This window comes from Urocitellus parryii, chromosome 9 (assembly GCF_045843805.1).
Source record: "Urocitellus parryii isolate mUroPar1 chromosome 9, mUroPar1.hap1, whole genome shotgun sequence".
Taxonomy (NCBI): domain Eukaryota; kingdom Metazoa; phylum Chordata; class Mammalia; order Rodentia; family Sciuridae; genus Urocitellus; species Urocitellus parryii.
This window is the reverse complement of record NC_135539.1, coordinates 32,463,540-32,478,043: the sequence shown is the minus strand read 5'-3', so window position 1 is coordinate 32,478,043 and position 14,504 is coordinate 32,463,540. Positions and strand designations below refer to the sequence as shown.

The 14,504-nt window shown below is 49.6% G+C and overlaps 1 protein-coding gene across 1 annotated transcript in view; it reads right to left on the bottom strand.

The window, feature by feature from the left end:
• Positions 1 to 422: 422 nt before the first annotated feature.
• The window catches only part of Smurf1 (SMAD specific E3 ubiquitin protein ligase 1), a 92,933-nt gene continuing 78,851 nt past the window's right edge, over positions 423 to 14,504 (bottom strand). Inside the window, exons 11-18 of the mRNA XM_026404190.2 lie at positions 14,326 to 14,429; positions 10,898 to 11,012; positions 9,604 to 9,782; positions 8,465 to 8,602; positions 7,680 to 7,800; positions 6,549 to 6,750; positions 5,332 to 5,407; positions 423 to 3,568 (exon numbers count right to left, since the gene is read on the bottom strand). Of these exons, the coding sequence (XP_026259975.1) occupies positions 3,469 to 3,568; positions 5,332 to 5,407; positions 6,549 to 6,750; positions 7,680 to 7,800; positions 8,465 to 8,602; positions 9,604 to 9,782; positions 10,898 to 11,012; positions 14,326 to 14,429 (1,035 nt within the window). The 3' untranslated portion in view covers positions 423 to 3,468. The remainder of the gene's footprint in view (positions 3,569 to 5,331; positions 5,408 to 6,548; positions 6,751 to 7,679; positions 7,801 to 8,464; positions 8,603 to 9,603; positions 9,783 to 10,897; positions 11,013 to 14,325; positions 14,430 to 14,504) is intronic.

Here is a 14,504-nt window from a genome sequence, read left to right as displayed (position 1 = left end):
GGACAGCAGGCTCCCAACAGGTGTGTGTTCACAAAAGCCTATTCGAAATGGCCAAAAGGCAGGACCAGAGTACACACCAGCACCCTCCAGGGAAACAGGAGGATTCTAACCAGTGTTGAAGTGACATAGTGACACAGTCTCATATCCATTTTAACACAATAAAGAAATGTGGAAAAGAAAAAACAAATACGACCAGTGTGGGTGGTCAGCAGCTGCCAACTGCCCTCGAGCCCAGTAGGAGCTCACAGAACCCCCTCGGCCCATTACATTAGTTTGTCCTAAGTTGTGTCCTTACCGCTGTTTCCAGCCATTGACCTCCTTCCTTGTGAGGCTGTAAGGAAATTGGAATTTCATTTCCACATCAAAATAGCAGACACCAGAACTGTAAAGTCGTGAGTTTATTGCATATGTAACAAAATGAACCTCCCGGGGCCAGCCTGCTGTGTGATCGCTGTTTGCTTCCAGCTGGTTCCATACCCACATTAAATAGAACTAGTATTTCTTTTAAATACTTTTGATTTTGACATAAAACAGAACATTAGTGTACAACTTTCACAAAATAAATCAGCAATAAAAACAGTGGGAAGAGTAACAAGGATAGCAGCAATACTTAAAAACAAGACATTACAAAATAAATTAAAAAATACATTATAAAGTGGTTGAGAAACAAAAATAAACAAATTTTAAAAATCCATACTATGTTCGGGAAGGCTGCCGTGTGGCACACACCTGCTGCAGGTGGCTGGGTCGGGGCGTGTTCTCTGCAGAAGGCCATTCCTGACGTCTCAGAGTTGAGGCCACCTCACCTGAATTTGGCCCATGCAGCTGAGCCAGCTTAGGGGTCAAAATCGATCTAGTGGCAGATTATCCTTTCAGAAATCAAGAGGGCGCCCTGCTGTCGCCCTGTCGCCCCAGGCTGCCCACGGCTGCCCGCTCCCCTGCCCACAGCGCTGCAGAGTGGTGGTTCACTACATCCCTGAGTGTCGGCTGACGGCCGCTGGTGAGGGCGAGCCTGGAAAGTTGGGCCCCTGAAGCGTCTGGGCAAGGAGGCGAGAGGCAAGGGGGGACAGGTGGGTCACCTGGGACCACCGGGAGGGATGACAGACGAGTCACACATACAAGGGCTTCACACAGACCCCAAGTGGGGCAACCAGGAGCTTGTCACACTGTCCTTTGGGGTGGTTCAGAGGATCAGGCCATGGTAGACAGTTCCGATTCTAGAAGGGCAAATGCCACCAACAGGCTTGGACAGAGCGGAGCTCTGGGAGGTCTGACGTGGCTGATGATAGCATCAAGGGCTGAGACAAACCCACACACACGTGCAAGTGGCAAAGCCAAACAGAAGCCCCAGGGGACAGGAACTCGGGCAGCTCCGGATGGTGGCCACAGGGACATCAACTTGAATGGCACAGGGCTGCAGTGTCTACGGATCACCCCTGCTCTTCCTAACAGCAAGAAGGTAGTTCGAAGGCCAAGTTCCTGCTGCATGTTCTCACACCACAGACCCTGCTTCCCTTTGGAGTGTCCCTTGAACTCTGCACATCTGTCCACCTCCCAGAATCTGGGCTCAGGTCACAGATCAGGTCTTTCTGGGGGGGGCCTGTTGTCTCACTTCCCTGTTCAGAGGGATACTGAAAGGGAAGACGGGATGGCGTCATCTTGGAACCAGTTTCTAAAATGCCCTCAAAAGCATTGGGGTGAATGAGACACAGGGTGAGCCCTACTGGGGCAAGGCAGAAAATTGAAAGAGACTAAGGCCACAAATTGGCCTGGACGTTTGCACGGATTCAACTTCCCTTCTGCAGAGAATCCCACCCGGTGTCCTTTCTGTCCCAGAACATCAGGAGGCCAAAGTGCGGCTGTGGAACTGGGAAAACCTCTTGGGATGGATGGGTCTGTGACCTAAGAAGTCCACATGTTCCCCACATGGAACCAGGCTGCTTCCAGGATGAGCAAAGGAATCAGGATGGGCTGTGGGGGGCTACACCTTCCTCCACACCCACCAGTCTAAGGGGAACAGAAACAGAACAGTGAGTGCCCACGAGCTCCAACCTGCTCCACCGCAGACCACAGCCGGAGCCCAGGGCTGAACTCACACTTCAACAGCAGTGAAATGTCTTGCTAATGAATTACCCTGTACTTGCCCCTGCCCCCCCACAAACCAGAGCAACAGCCACAGAGCCACATAGGAAAATGGGCTGCTGCTGCTGTCTTCCGCAGAAGCCGAGCCATCTGAAATGAGGCCACTGTGCTGAAATCAAACTCTGCTAGAACTTTTGTGCAAATAGGAAATGGTGTTGGAAGCCTCGAGTCTGGGCTGTCTTGGGCCTTGTTCATCACGTCGAGACACGTGGGCAGGAGAATCAAGTGCAATTGCTAGTGTCACCACGGCACGGAGGAAAAGGCCAACCAGTTTGCGTGGAGTTGCACCCACCTGCCGGAACAGGCACACACCCACGCCCTCCTCCCAGCACGGCACTAACTCCGAGGCCCTGGTCCAGCAAGGCCACCGTCCCCTCTCCATTTTCAGCTAGTCTGCACCGGGCCAGCAGCTCTGGTAACAGGATTCTTTTGTTAGTTTAGCTCTTAGCAATTACCACATGAAAGTCTGTTAACATTTCAGGAGACACAGTGACGCCTCTCCACGCACAACCAGGCACAGGACGGAGTCAGCTCCGGACCCAGTGGCTGGATCTGAGGCTGATTTTGGTCTGTTCTTTACTAAGCTCTGTTATGAGGGGTTTTCACCAGAAAGAATTTCAGACAGGATAGAGGATGCAGCAAAAGGGACTCTTGAAAGGAAAAACAGTTTTTTTCTCTGTGCAAAACAGACTTTTCAGCCAGGAGACCCTGAATAAAACCCTGGGCCTCAGTGAAAACTGCGCGGATTCCTTTACTTTCAAAAGGAAAACACATAACGATTCAAGTTTCCTGCCATGACAGACTCCGTAGAAGCATACACTGTACAGTTATTTTTCAGGTAGGAAATGATCTGCTACGCAGAACAGGCCGCTGGGATGTGAAATTTGGGATCTGAGCTCTGGTTGGGTATCCGGCAACTGCTGAACTTGAAAGGGGCCTGGAGGCTGCGTGAGAGGGACAAGCTGGTAGCACTACCAGGCAGACCCTCCATGGACCCAGCCCAGCCCCCGGCTGGGGTCAGTGCTCTTGTAAAGAGCACAGGGCCATGAGCCTTTCGCCATGTGTCACCGAGGCACGGGCAAAACCTGGCTGTTTTATTGGATGGGTGATGGGGGGGAGGACGATAATAAAGGAGGGATATATGGTGAGAGCCACCTACGAAAGTCCCCTGCCCCCTCCCTCTGCCAACAAGAAGGAGGGGGACAAGCCTTTTCCCTCAGGTTGTCCAGGACTCCAGGCCTCAGCCAGCCTTGCAGGAGGCACACGGAAGCCATATGCTTTTGGTCTGGTGGTCATGAGCGAGACTCTGCTGCCTCGGGATGCTCTTCACTCCACGGCAAACCCACAGGTCTCCTCCACCGCGGTCAGCAGTTTCTCGTAGAGTTTTTCATAGGACTCATATGGTGGGATATCGATTCGGTTAAAGCTGGAAAAGGACAAAGGAGGCAGAGTCACTGCTGGGGCAGCGCAGCCCTGGGACCACCTGCAAGGTCAAGGATAGGCAGGAGACAAGGCGTAGGTATGTGGGAGGTGGCGGGGCGTGGGGGGCACTAGCAAGGTCTCCACCTCCCCTGGTGCTTTTCTGCTCCAATACAAAGATTTTCCAATGAACTCACAGCAAAATAAATCAAGACCTTCAAAACCAAAACATAACCAAATTATTACCTTATTGCTTATATTATGACAAAGCTCATAATTTGTTTTTTGTCTTTGGGAAGATATTATTTCTCCACACCATGAATTACCCCTTTGCTGACTCCTGTAACCTAGACTGGCCGTTAGTCATGTCATCCCTAACAATTTATCGAATGTCTATGTGTTCCTCTGGGATTTGCTCTGAGACCAAAACAAAGCAGTCTGGAAATTTCCCTGTAAAACAAACTATATTTTAAAGCTAGTAAAATGTGAAATCCCTGAAAGATGAGGTGAATATTAAACTTCTGACTCAATATTTCCATGGGAAATTAATTTCCAGTATTTATGCAAAGAAGAAGACATCCTTTAGGAAGCTATTGACGCAAAACAGAAACAGAACCGCCCCCCGGGGGACACAGTGGCTATGAGTCACTGGGACCGAGCAGCTAAAGCAGTTTTGTCAAGGAGTTGGGTTGAGTGGTATGGCCTCCTTTGTTCTAAAGTGTTAATATCAGAAGACATTTTTTATGTCTGTTTTATACCAGTGCTAAAATGTTAGAGGCCAGGAGCCCTGTGAGCCGGAGAGCAGCACCATGTGCCAACATGGCGCATTCCTGCCCAGATAGATGCTGCAGCCACGGTCAAACAGGGCCTTCCTATCCCACAACAGTCTCAGGGAGAGCTGCATTAGCCCATCCACAGGGGTGGAAAACCAGGTCAAGATATCAAGCAGTTTGCCTCATAGCCCATCTTTAAAAGGTATCATGGTCAGCATTTGAACCCATGCTACTGGGTTCCAAATCAGGAACATTCTAGCACATCATGTAACACTCTTGGACCGTTTGGAACTTGAAGGAGAGGTAAATGGTTCTGAGACAAAGTGTATGTGTGAAATGGACTTTTAAAACACAATGGAATGATCTACCAAGAATATTAATTTTTAAGCTTAAAATGTAGGGAGAAAACATTTTTCAATAGACAAGAGATACTGGTTACAGGCAAAGTTACAAGAAGGACAGTAGAGACCCAGAAATGTCAGGTGAAGTGAAGAGCAATAAATCCAAAGTAAAAACTGTTTCGCCTGTAATGCCAGCAGCTTGGGAGGCTGAGGCAGGAGGATTGTGAGTTCAAAGCCAGCCTCAGCAACTTATTGAGGTCCTAAGCAACTCAGTGAGACCCTGTCTCTAAATAAAGTATTACAAGGGCTGGGGGTGTGGCTCAGTGGTTAAGCATCCCTGGGTTCAATCCACAGAGCCAAAAAAAGAAAAAAAAGACACAGCAAAGAAGGCCACTCAAGCCTGAGAAGCAGAAGCCACCTACATGGCAAAATACCAGTGTCCACTAGTTACATGTCAGAATAGCCTTCAGATAGCCTTGCACAAGGCCCCCTCCAAAGTGCTATCCCACTGGACATAAGTGCTACTGCCAGCCCCACCTGAGCTCTGCAGAAATGAGTCACAGAGTCCTGTGAGTGACAGATGGCTGAGCACAAGGTGAAGGGCACAGCCTCTGGAGCCAGCTGCTGGGACACCCAGCTCCGTGGTGGGTTCTTACCAAGTGTGGGCCTTGGGCAAATTGTCCGTGTTTGCGTCGATCAGGTGGATGGTGAACAGCCGGGGCCCTGCCGCGCCTGTAGAACCTTACAGAACGACACTCTAGTTAATGCACTTCGCAGGCAAAGCCCTGGAGCTGCCCAGTGGCGGCTACCACACACATCAGCCCCAGTGCCCAGGCAGGCTGTCCTGCCGAGGGTTGTGATGGTCACCCAGCAACGTAAGCCCCTGGCCAGTTTTAGGAGATGCCTGCAGTGGCCATTGAATGACAGAAAGAAGACATTTCAGAACAACCCAGGGACAGGACCCAGAGGCTCAGAATCCCCTGGTCATGAGCAGCTCCAAGGGTGTCTGGGCTGGGATCTGTCTGCACCCACCCTTTGCTAGTAGCAGACCTGCCAACCACTGGGCTCATCCATGCTTCAATCTTTTTAGACTCGGCCCCCAGTGACATCAAGCTGGCCAGCATTGGTCTCAGCTGCTGCTATAAATTCAGGCCAACTCAGGGATCCCAACCTGCAGAAGCTGAGGGCCCCAGGTGCTTGGATAGTCTTGAGCCCCCTTCACTCCTGCAGGGCCCCCTGCAGCCATCCTACAGGCAGACAACACTGTGGAGAAGACAAGTGCCTTATGCCCTGAGTTGAGGGACCCTGGACGACCCTCCTTTCACTCAAAGATTCTTAAAAGTCAGAGTGAAGATTCTGTAATTGCAACAAATCCAAATGCCTATCCACACTGAAGTTCAACTGCTAAGCTCGGTATGTTCACATCCTCCACCTGCTCCTTCCAGATCCGCCACATACCCTTCAAACCCTGGGTGTGAGATGACACACTGGGCCACATGCCCAAGGCCAACAGCCGGGGACCCTTCCTATGGAACTCCCTGGCCTGCATAGTGACCTCAGTGGCTTAGAGTGAGCATGACACCATCTTCCCTCAATGTGCCTTGTGGCTAAACAGGGGTCACTTACAGTCTCAAGTGTGGGGCCAGAGTCTGTGGGTGGCTCCCAGCAATGCTCTTCCTAGGTGCCCGCCTGGGGCCCTCTTGGCTTTTGACCATAGTGAGGCTGTGGGAACTGGGCCTTGCCAAGGCTCCATGGGTACCTACATGAGCCAACTGTGCACCTCCATGGCTCTGAATGTTGGCCACGGGGTTCTCTAGCAGGTGACATTTCAAAAGACACCTCATGGCAATGGCCCTGCCTCCCCGTCAGTCACCTTGCAGAGCCTTGAAGCCCTGGAGAGGGACTCGCGTGGAGCCAGTCACGAACTGCAGCAGCCTGGCCCTCCTCTCCTCATCGAAGGTCTCCACTGCCTGCCAGAACCAGCGGACGATATTGCTGTCGGCCACACAGTGCTTCAGCCGCGTGTTGGACTTCCAGTCGTTCAGGTCGATCTTATCCAGGCCTCCTATTATCAACTGGGAAAGCATTTTGAGGTGTCATTTCAAAAACGTATAAGCCTCAACCATGATATGCCTCCTCGGCTCTCAATACACAAAAGGAGTTAAAAACTTGATCTCCAAAGCCACCAGGCAACTCTGACCAAATGCACCAGACAGATGTCTGGACAGAAGAAAGCTGCACACGGACAGGCCTGACACGTGGAGCCACCTCCTGCTGGCTTCCAGCCTGAGGACAAAGGCACACAGCTGCCAGTGTGACCTGATTACAGCCCGGCTGGTGTTGTTGCTCTGGGGTGGGGAGGAGTGAGCAGCTAGAACATTCTGGAAACACGCCACGGAGCTAACTGTAAAACAAGGCCCCACTGTGGTGTCTCTCAAGAATGTGTGAGGAGACGCCACGATGTGGTCTGAAGGGATGGGAACTTGGCACGTGGCACGGGGTGAAGGGAGGAGCTGTCTCCTCACTTGCTGACCAAGCCCGCCACAGCACTCCTGTGCCACCCAAAGGCGCTCTTGCCTCACAAGCTCTCGGCTTCTCACAGGTGGCCGAAAGACAAAGGACAATCTGGAAGGCTTGGACCCCTTGGCACCAGGCAGAGATGGATAAGGGATGAATGAATCTCTGTCAAGTCCACAAAGTGTGAGCAGAGAAGATGGTAACACTGTGCTCTTAGTCTGTGATCAGCCAGAATAAAAAGCGAGACGCTGCTCCTGTGGGAAGATTGGCACAAAATAGGGGGCACACCAGAGGGGCTGCAGAGTCTCCATGCCAGAGATTCAGAAATCACATGCACCTTAAACGACTCCCCCAGAACCATTCAGGCTCACTGCTGCCAAGGGGACACCTCGCTGTCACCATCACAGAGGCCTCATTCACAGCTGGGCTCTCCAATAGATGACTACCTGGTGCCTGTGGACTGGGCAGCAGCATGGCACGCACATACCTCTAGTTCCTTCTGGTCAAAGGGCTTGAGTAAGTGCTGAGGGATGAGTTCGTTAAAGCCCTTCTGGAGCGCCAAGAACTGGGCCTCGATCCCTCTCATGAACCTCCAGTTCACGTACAACCTGGAAGAGGAGCCCACGTGTCAGGAGCAGCTGCAGGCGGGCCAAGAGAAGGCCCATGGCAGTCAGCGACAGGCTCAGGGGACAGTGAGGCGAGCTGGGACCATGCAGGCAGCCTGGCTCCCCACGGTGCCTTGCTCACCGTCAAAGACATTTGTAACTGCCATCATTGAGAAGTGCATTTGGCAGTAAAATCAGGGTCAGCGTGAGAAACCGGCAGCAATGTGATCACACAAGCCCCATGTTTCGGAACTTCCAAGCAAGTGACTGGTTCCTGTGTGGATCTGCCTTGAGGAAGAGGTGGGAGCCGGGCTGGAGTGGCCTCCCTTGAGGCTCCCCACGTGGAGCCCCTGGCCCACTGCTTTTCCCCTGGGCTCACCACCTTTGTACCCAGAGTTGGACAGTCACAGGGAAATCCTCCCGGGCTTGGGCTCTGTCCCTTTGACAGTCCAGCTCCAACCACATCAGGGTCCCTCCTAGTAGAATCCCCAGCTGAGAGCTCCTGAGAGTCGCCTCTGTTCATGTGACACTGGTCACGAGTGCTGTCAAGCACAGGTGAGCCTCAAGCATCAAGAAGCTATGTCACCCCTGACATGAACCCAGCTGTGCCCAGGACGGCTCCAGGCACCTGCCTCCCACCACCACCAAGGCTTGCCCTGGACATTACCGGACATATTCCTTCTTATTCTCCTCCGTGACCGGCACGTTTCTGCCATTGGGTTTCAATTCGTGCTGAAGAATCCGCCCGAAAGCGTTATGCTCCACGCAGAAGGTGTGGTCCAGCACGGGGGTGATGTCGTTCTCTCTGTCAAAAGGGGATACGAGGCCAGTGTCAGCGAGACCTTTGCCACCCTGCGGCAAAGAGGGGGAGCACCGAAGACAGAGGTGGCAGAGGGGCAGCTGGTGGACACGCGGCCCTGTGGAGTCGTGGGGAACACTAGCATTGGAAAGAGCTGGAAGCCACAGCTCCAGTGCCAGGGTCCCCATCTTTCTGACTAAGAGGGTGGTGGCTTGCTCTATGATTTTATGAGACCTGTGTCCCAACTGCTTTGTAATGAGTCTGGGAGGACAAGGGAGAGATTGTGAAGAGGGGCCCAGTCTAAGGGAGGTCACCCAGGAAGCCACACAGGAATCCATTCTAGCAAAAAAAGCACTTGAAAATGCAAACTGGCTCTTTAATCCACCCGACTGCTTGACACACAGGCAGAGTGAGGGGTCCCCACATGATGCTCTCGACTCCCCCATGCCCCTTGTGAGGTGTAGCCTATGAAGACAGAAGGTGGCCAAGACTCAACGCCATTCCATACAGCAGCTCTCTTGCCATGCCAGGGCTTGGGTCTTTCATAGGGACCTGCCACGCCTACTGGTCACTTTGTTCCTGTGCCCACCACTCTAAAGCAGTGGGGACTAAGTGTTCATTTTGTTTTGATACTTTCTGAGGACCTCTGCATATTAACTGGAGACACTGTGGGGTCTCGGTCTCTTTTACACACACACACACACACACACACACACACGGCAAGGAATGGCTATTGACATTTTTAATTAGACTTAGTAATTCAAGGGAACAATGAGAAACTAGCACATGAAGAGAAACTGACCAAGCCTCATAAGGAAAGTCAGTCAGTGTTCTTGTTAATCTGCTGTTATTTCTGGCTGTGTACAGAGACTTCTTTCCTTCTCTTCCTCAGTCCCATCCCCATCCCTGAAACACACGTGTGCATGCCCACACCCAGACACAGCAGCATACCCTCACAGAGACTAGGTATGAACTTCCAGTTAGCTCAGCAGTGAGCAGATACTTACAGAATCCACACCAAGCTCTTGTGCAGTTCTGGGTCCACTGACTCCAGGTCAGAGAGTTGGATGGGTTTCCCCAGAAGCTGCTTGTAGAAGGGAACTGTGAAACCCCCATTTATGTAGTGTCCATGGAACACAGCCAGACCCATGATCCGACCCACAAAGTGGAAATAAGACAGATGGTCCTGCAGGGGGCAGCAGAGAACACGAGTTTATTAGGAAGATGATCCGACAACATGGGCACCTCCTGCCTTCTCCAAACCTCTTGGGAGACTGTCCCACAGGCCCTGAGCATTGACTCCACTGCCCCCAGCTTATACTCGTGGCCAAATAGAATAAAGGCTGCTTGTCGCTGAAATTCAGAGCATGTCTTTCATACACATGAGCAGGACATTTATATGTTCAAGTCTAACACCCGTCCTCAGAGCTGCTGTCTAATTGTGGGGCTGGTGCAAGAGGAACAGGCAAGACCCTTCTTCCGAAATTGAGAATGTCACCATGGTGACAGCGGAGAAGCAAGCCAAGTACAGTGGCCTTGTGCACCTACTGGCCCAGGAAGCCATCCTGCCCCCCCCCCTTCCTTGTATCTGCTCAAAAGAAAGGAAGAGCCAAGAGTGACTTTCCTCCCTCCCCCGCCACCCCTCCCCCCACAAAAAGCAAAGAAAAAAATCCTCAGAGGGTGGCGGGGGATGTGGACACGGAGGAAAATAAGTACAAATGGCCAAGAGAAAAAGGAATCTTTCCAAAACCAGAGCTGTGCTGATTTTTAACTAGGCAACCTCACAATTCTACTTTCAGGCTTGAATTAAAAATATCTCAGAAAATTAGTCGATACTTCCATGCTGGTTAAAGGTTCTTTCACATCTGAATGCTCAAGTAGAACTGGTCCCTGGCTTCCCCTCAGGGGCCTTGTGATAGTGCCCATGTAGCAAATACGGCCCATGGTCCAAGCTTGGATCTCTCCAACTCTAAGAGTGTCCTAAACCACTTCTCAGAACGTCACCTTCAACCAACATGGTCACCAAATCAGAGTTCCCTCAAATGGCAATAAAATGTTCTGCTATTAGAACAGCTGGGTTTCACTGTATTCTCCTCAAAAACAACACGCTGATGACCCCAGGCTAAAAACCCAGGATGGGAATCACCCTTTGTAACTCAGTCCTCACTCTATTTTTCCGTGTTTTATTTACTTTAGTCTTTAAGCCTATATCATGAGTAAACCATGGACAGAGATTGAAACTGAAAATACATCTTAAAAATCCTCCAGTGACACGCCCAACCTCTACTCACAGATACTTACAGGGTTGATTGAAGAATCTGGGTTGATTTGCAACATGTAAATATTGTCCGTCGAATACTGGAAGAGTCCATAATATGGATTCAACATTTCATGGCACAACAAATAAAGCCACTCCCTAGGAATGACAACAACACATCTCAAAGGTGCTACCATTTCTGGTTTCGGATCTTATCCTAAGGATTCATTCACTGTGCCCCAGGAAGCCCAGAGGGTAACATGAAGTGGGAAAGGACACTTGCTCTGAGGACGAGGCCAGAAGCCTAGTAAAGTTCATAGTACCCAGAAAAGCACCCAGGAGAGCGCCCCGAGGCAACCCATCATCACCAAGTGATCAAAACTCTGACACAGCTGCATCTGATCAGGTTAGAATTAGAGTCCCCGTAAGAGGATAGCATTCCCGGCAGTGCACTTGTCATCTTTCCTGCCTCTAAGCTAAAGTTCTCTCTAAAACTCTGCAAAGACCAAACTCTCAGGTGATGACATTCATGATGTAATGTTAGCTGATAAAAATGCCATAAAAGTAGCATGACTCTACTTTATCAATAGTTCACCCCAGTATTAAGAATCAGGGTCATTTTCTTTTACTTATTTCTATGTTTCACAGAAGGGGAAAACATTTCAAAGTCTAGGGAAACAGGAGAGGAGTTGTTCAAGAATGACTTTTGCGGGGCACAGTGGTGCGCACCTATAATCCCAGCAGCTCCAGAGGCTGAGTCAAGAGTTCAAAGCCAACCTCAGCAATTTAGTGAGGCTCTAAGCAACTAAACAAGACTCTGTCTCCAAATAAAATATAAAAAAGGGGGCTGGGGATGTGGCTCAGTGGTTAAGCACGCCCGAGTTCAATCCCCAGTACAAAAAAAAAAGATGTTTTCCCTTTGCAATTTTCTGTTCAATTCTTTTTCTTTTCTTTCTTCTTTTTATTTATTTATTTTTTAAATGACAAACATCTATCACTTTGGTTCCTTATAAAACTAGTTATATATTTTAAAATCTTTAAAATTTTAAGAGTTTTAAATCTGGATGGGATATATGAGTTAGATTCTTTGCTGAATTCCTTTAATGTTGGAATTATTTTATTGTTTAAAATAAAAACCAAAATCAAAACCAGTCAAACAAACAAAGCACTTTAGATAGAAGCTGTGTGATCCAATCGCTGTGGTTGGGTCACTCTGCACCCGGGAATGGGGGCTGGGGGGCACAGACACCATTGCAGGTCTGCAGCCAGTCCCAGCCACTTATCCTTTTCTTCAAAACTCTCAGATAAGCCTCATTAAGACACCAGCCCCAATTTTATTCTGCCATTTCTTACTCTTCCAAACAGAAAAGACAGAAATGAGACAGAATAGGAAGGAATAAGCACAAATAAAAAAATCATCTGTGCAAGAAAATTGGGAAAAGATTAAAAAATGGTCAGACCAAAACATGGCAGAGGCATGAAGCTCTCCCACCCAGCTTCCCCCCCAGCCTGGCCAGTTGTGGGTTTATATTCACGTGCATAATTCTTTAACTAATGCGTGAGGGAGGAGTGCACAAGTGCAGAGGAGGCCTGGTTTGCTCTGCTGAGTCTCTAGTACCCAGCACGAGGGAGGAGGCCAGTCTCTGCTGGCTGGCGAGCAGATACAGTTCCTACAGCGGCATACAAATCACGGGGAGCTCCCAGGAGAAGATGCAATCATGTGACGTATACTAGCTTCATTCTTTTGTTTTCTATTTGATCACCATGGAGTTCAATAGATGATTATGCTGTGGTGATTTTAAAAATCAAGACAAAATTTTTTGAAGCACTGGAAGACAAGTTAAAGAAATCTTCCAGAAAAGGGGGTGGGTGGGAGAAAGACACGGGAAAGAAAAAAGATGAGACACACAGAGGATCAGCCAATATCCAGATAACGGGCAATTCCGAAAGACTGAAGCAAGAAACTGGAGGAGAGAAACCTAAAGAGAGGTGCAGCCATTCCTGCAGCAGGCACTGATGGAGAGGCGAGTGCGCTAGCATCAGCAGCTGCTCTAGGAATGGGGGATGCAGGCTGTCACCCCTTGCTGAGTGCAGGTCATGTCTGCTGGGAGCTGCAGGCAAGAGACATCACACAATGTGCCCTCAGGTGGTGGCAGTGATACAGGGACTGAGCTGAGGGAGGAAACCTCAAACCATGGCAGAAGAGTGGTGGTCATCCCAATGACTGGGCAGAAGGAGGCCTGGTGCATCACTGACAGACCGCACAGAGACCTCTGAGACAGACAAGGGCAGGGAAGAGAAGGGAAGGAGGATGTCAAAGGACACAACGTGTGACACTGTCCTGAGATGTTTTTCAGGCGGGGCAGGGGACTGGTCATTGAACACAGTGGTGTTCCATCACTGAGCCACACCCCCAATCCTTTTTATTTTTTGAGACAAGGTCTTACTAAATGCCTAGTCTGGCCTCAAACGTGTGATCCTCCTGTCTCAGCCTCTACTGGGATTACAGGCATGTGCCATTGTGCCCATCCCCTGAAGGATTTTTAAATTTAAAGGGGTAATAAAGACAAATAAAGCCTTAAAAAGCAGAAATTCTTTGAAAAATTAAAATCTGTTTAAGAAGATGAATTATAGAAGACTGTTTAACCCCTTGGTGAACAATAGTTACAGTATCATAATATTAACAGAATTGATTTTAACCCTTATAATTACTATGCAGATAAGAACAAGAAACTAAATTTTTGATTAAAGAAAGAATGTAAATTTGAACATGGACGATAGAAATGTAACACACAGATGATGGAATTTAAGGGAGAGGGAAGGCTGAGGGAAGTGAAAATGAGAGGCCAAAAGAGTGTTTCTAAGTGATGATCCAAAAAACAAAGGCGTGAGCCCATTACATACAGTGCCCAGGACAGATCATGGCAGATTAGAAAGATCGATCGATGTTACTAAACTGGGAGGTGAGAGCACGCTATGAAGCCCTTGCCACCAAGGAAGGGACTGTGCCTCTGGGCACAGAGCATAACAGTCTGAACTTGGTCCACCAAGTGATACGAAGATGCCTGTTAGAAGAATCAGTTAAAAAAGCCAAGAGTGAAGCAGGTGTCTCCAAGGTGAGACAAGAGGTTGGACAGGAAGTGGATTTTTGCTCTTTTATCCTGTTGTGTGTGTGTGTGTGTGTGTGTGTGTGTGTTTAATGATTTGCTTGAATTATTTTCACCCAAATTGTATTTTACAAAAGTCCTATGATACAAATGCAACGGACACGCCCCCCTGCTCAGATTCAGACACCTGAGCTGAAGAGGGCGAGTTTAATTCTAGCTCTACTGAAGTGACCTGTGCTCTGATGCCTTTCGAAGACAGCCAGCTGTGGCCAGCAGGGGAAGCCCCAGGGACCTGCCCAGGCACTGGGTAGTGGCATGCCACCCTCTCTGTAGCTAGGGCTGCAGTCACACCGACAGCCACTCACCGCGCCACTCCACCGTAGTCCAAGCCCTCCTCCCCACGGAACTTCACCATGAGTCGCTTCTTCAGGTCCTTGGGGCGCATCTTCATGATCTGACGATAGGACTCCTAGGTATCACCAATATGGCAGGTTGAGAAAGAAAGCCTCTGCTTTTTTTTTTTAATTTTTTATTTTTGGTTTAC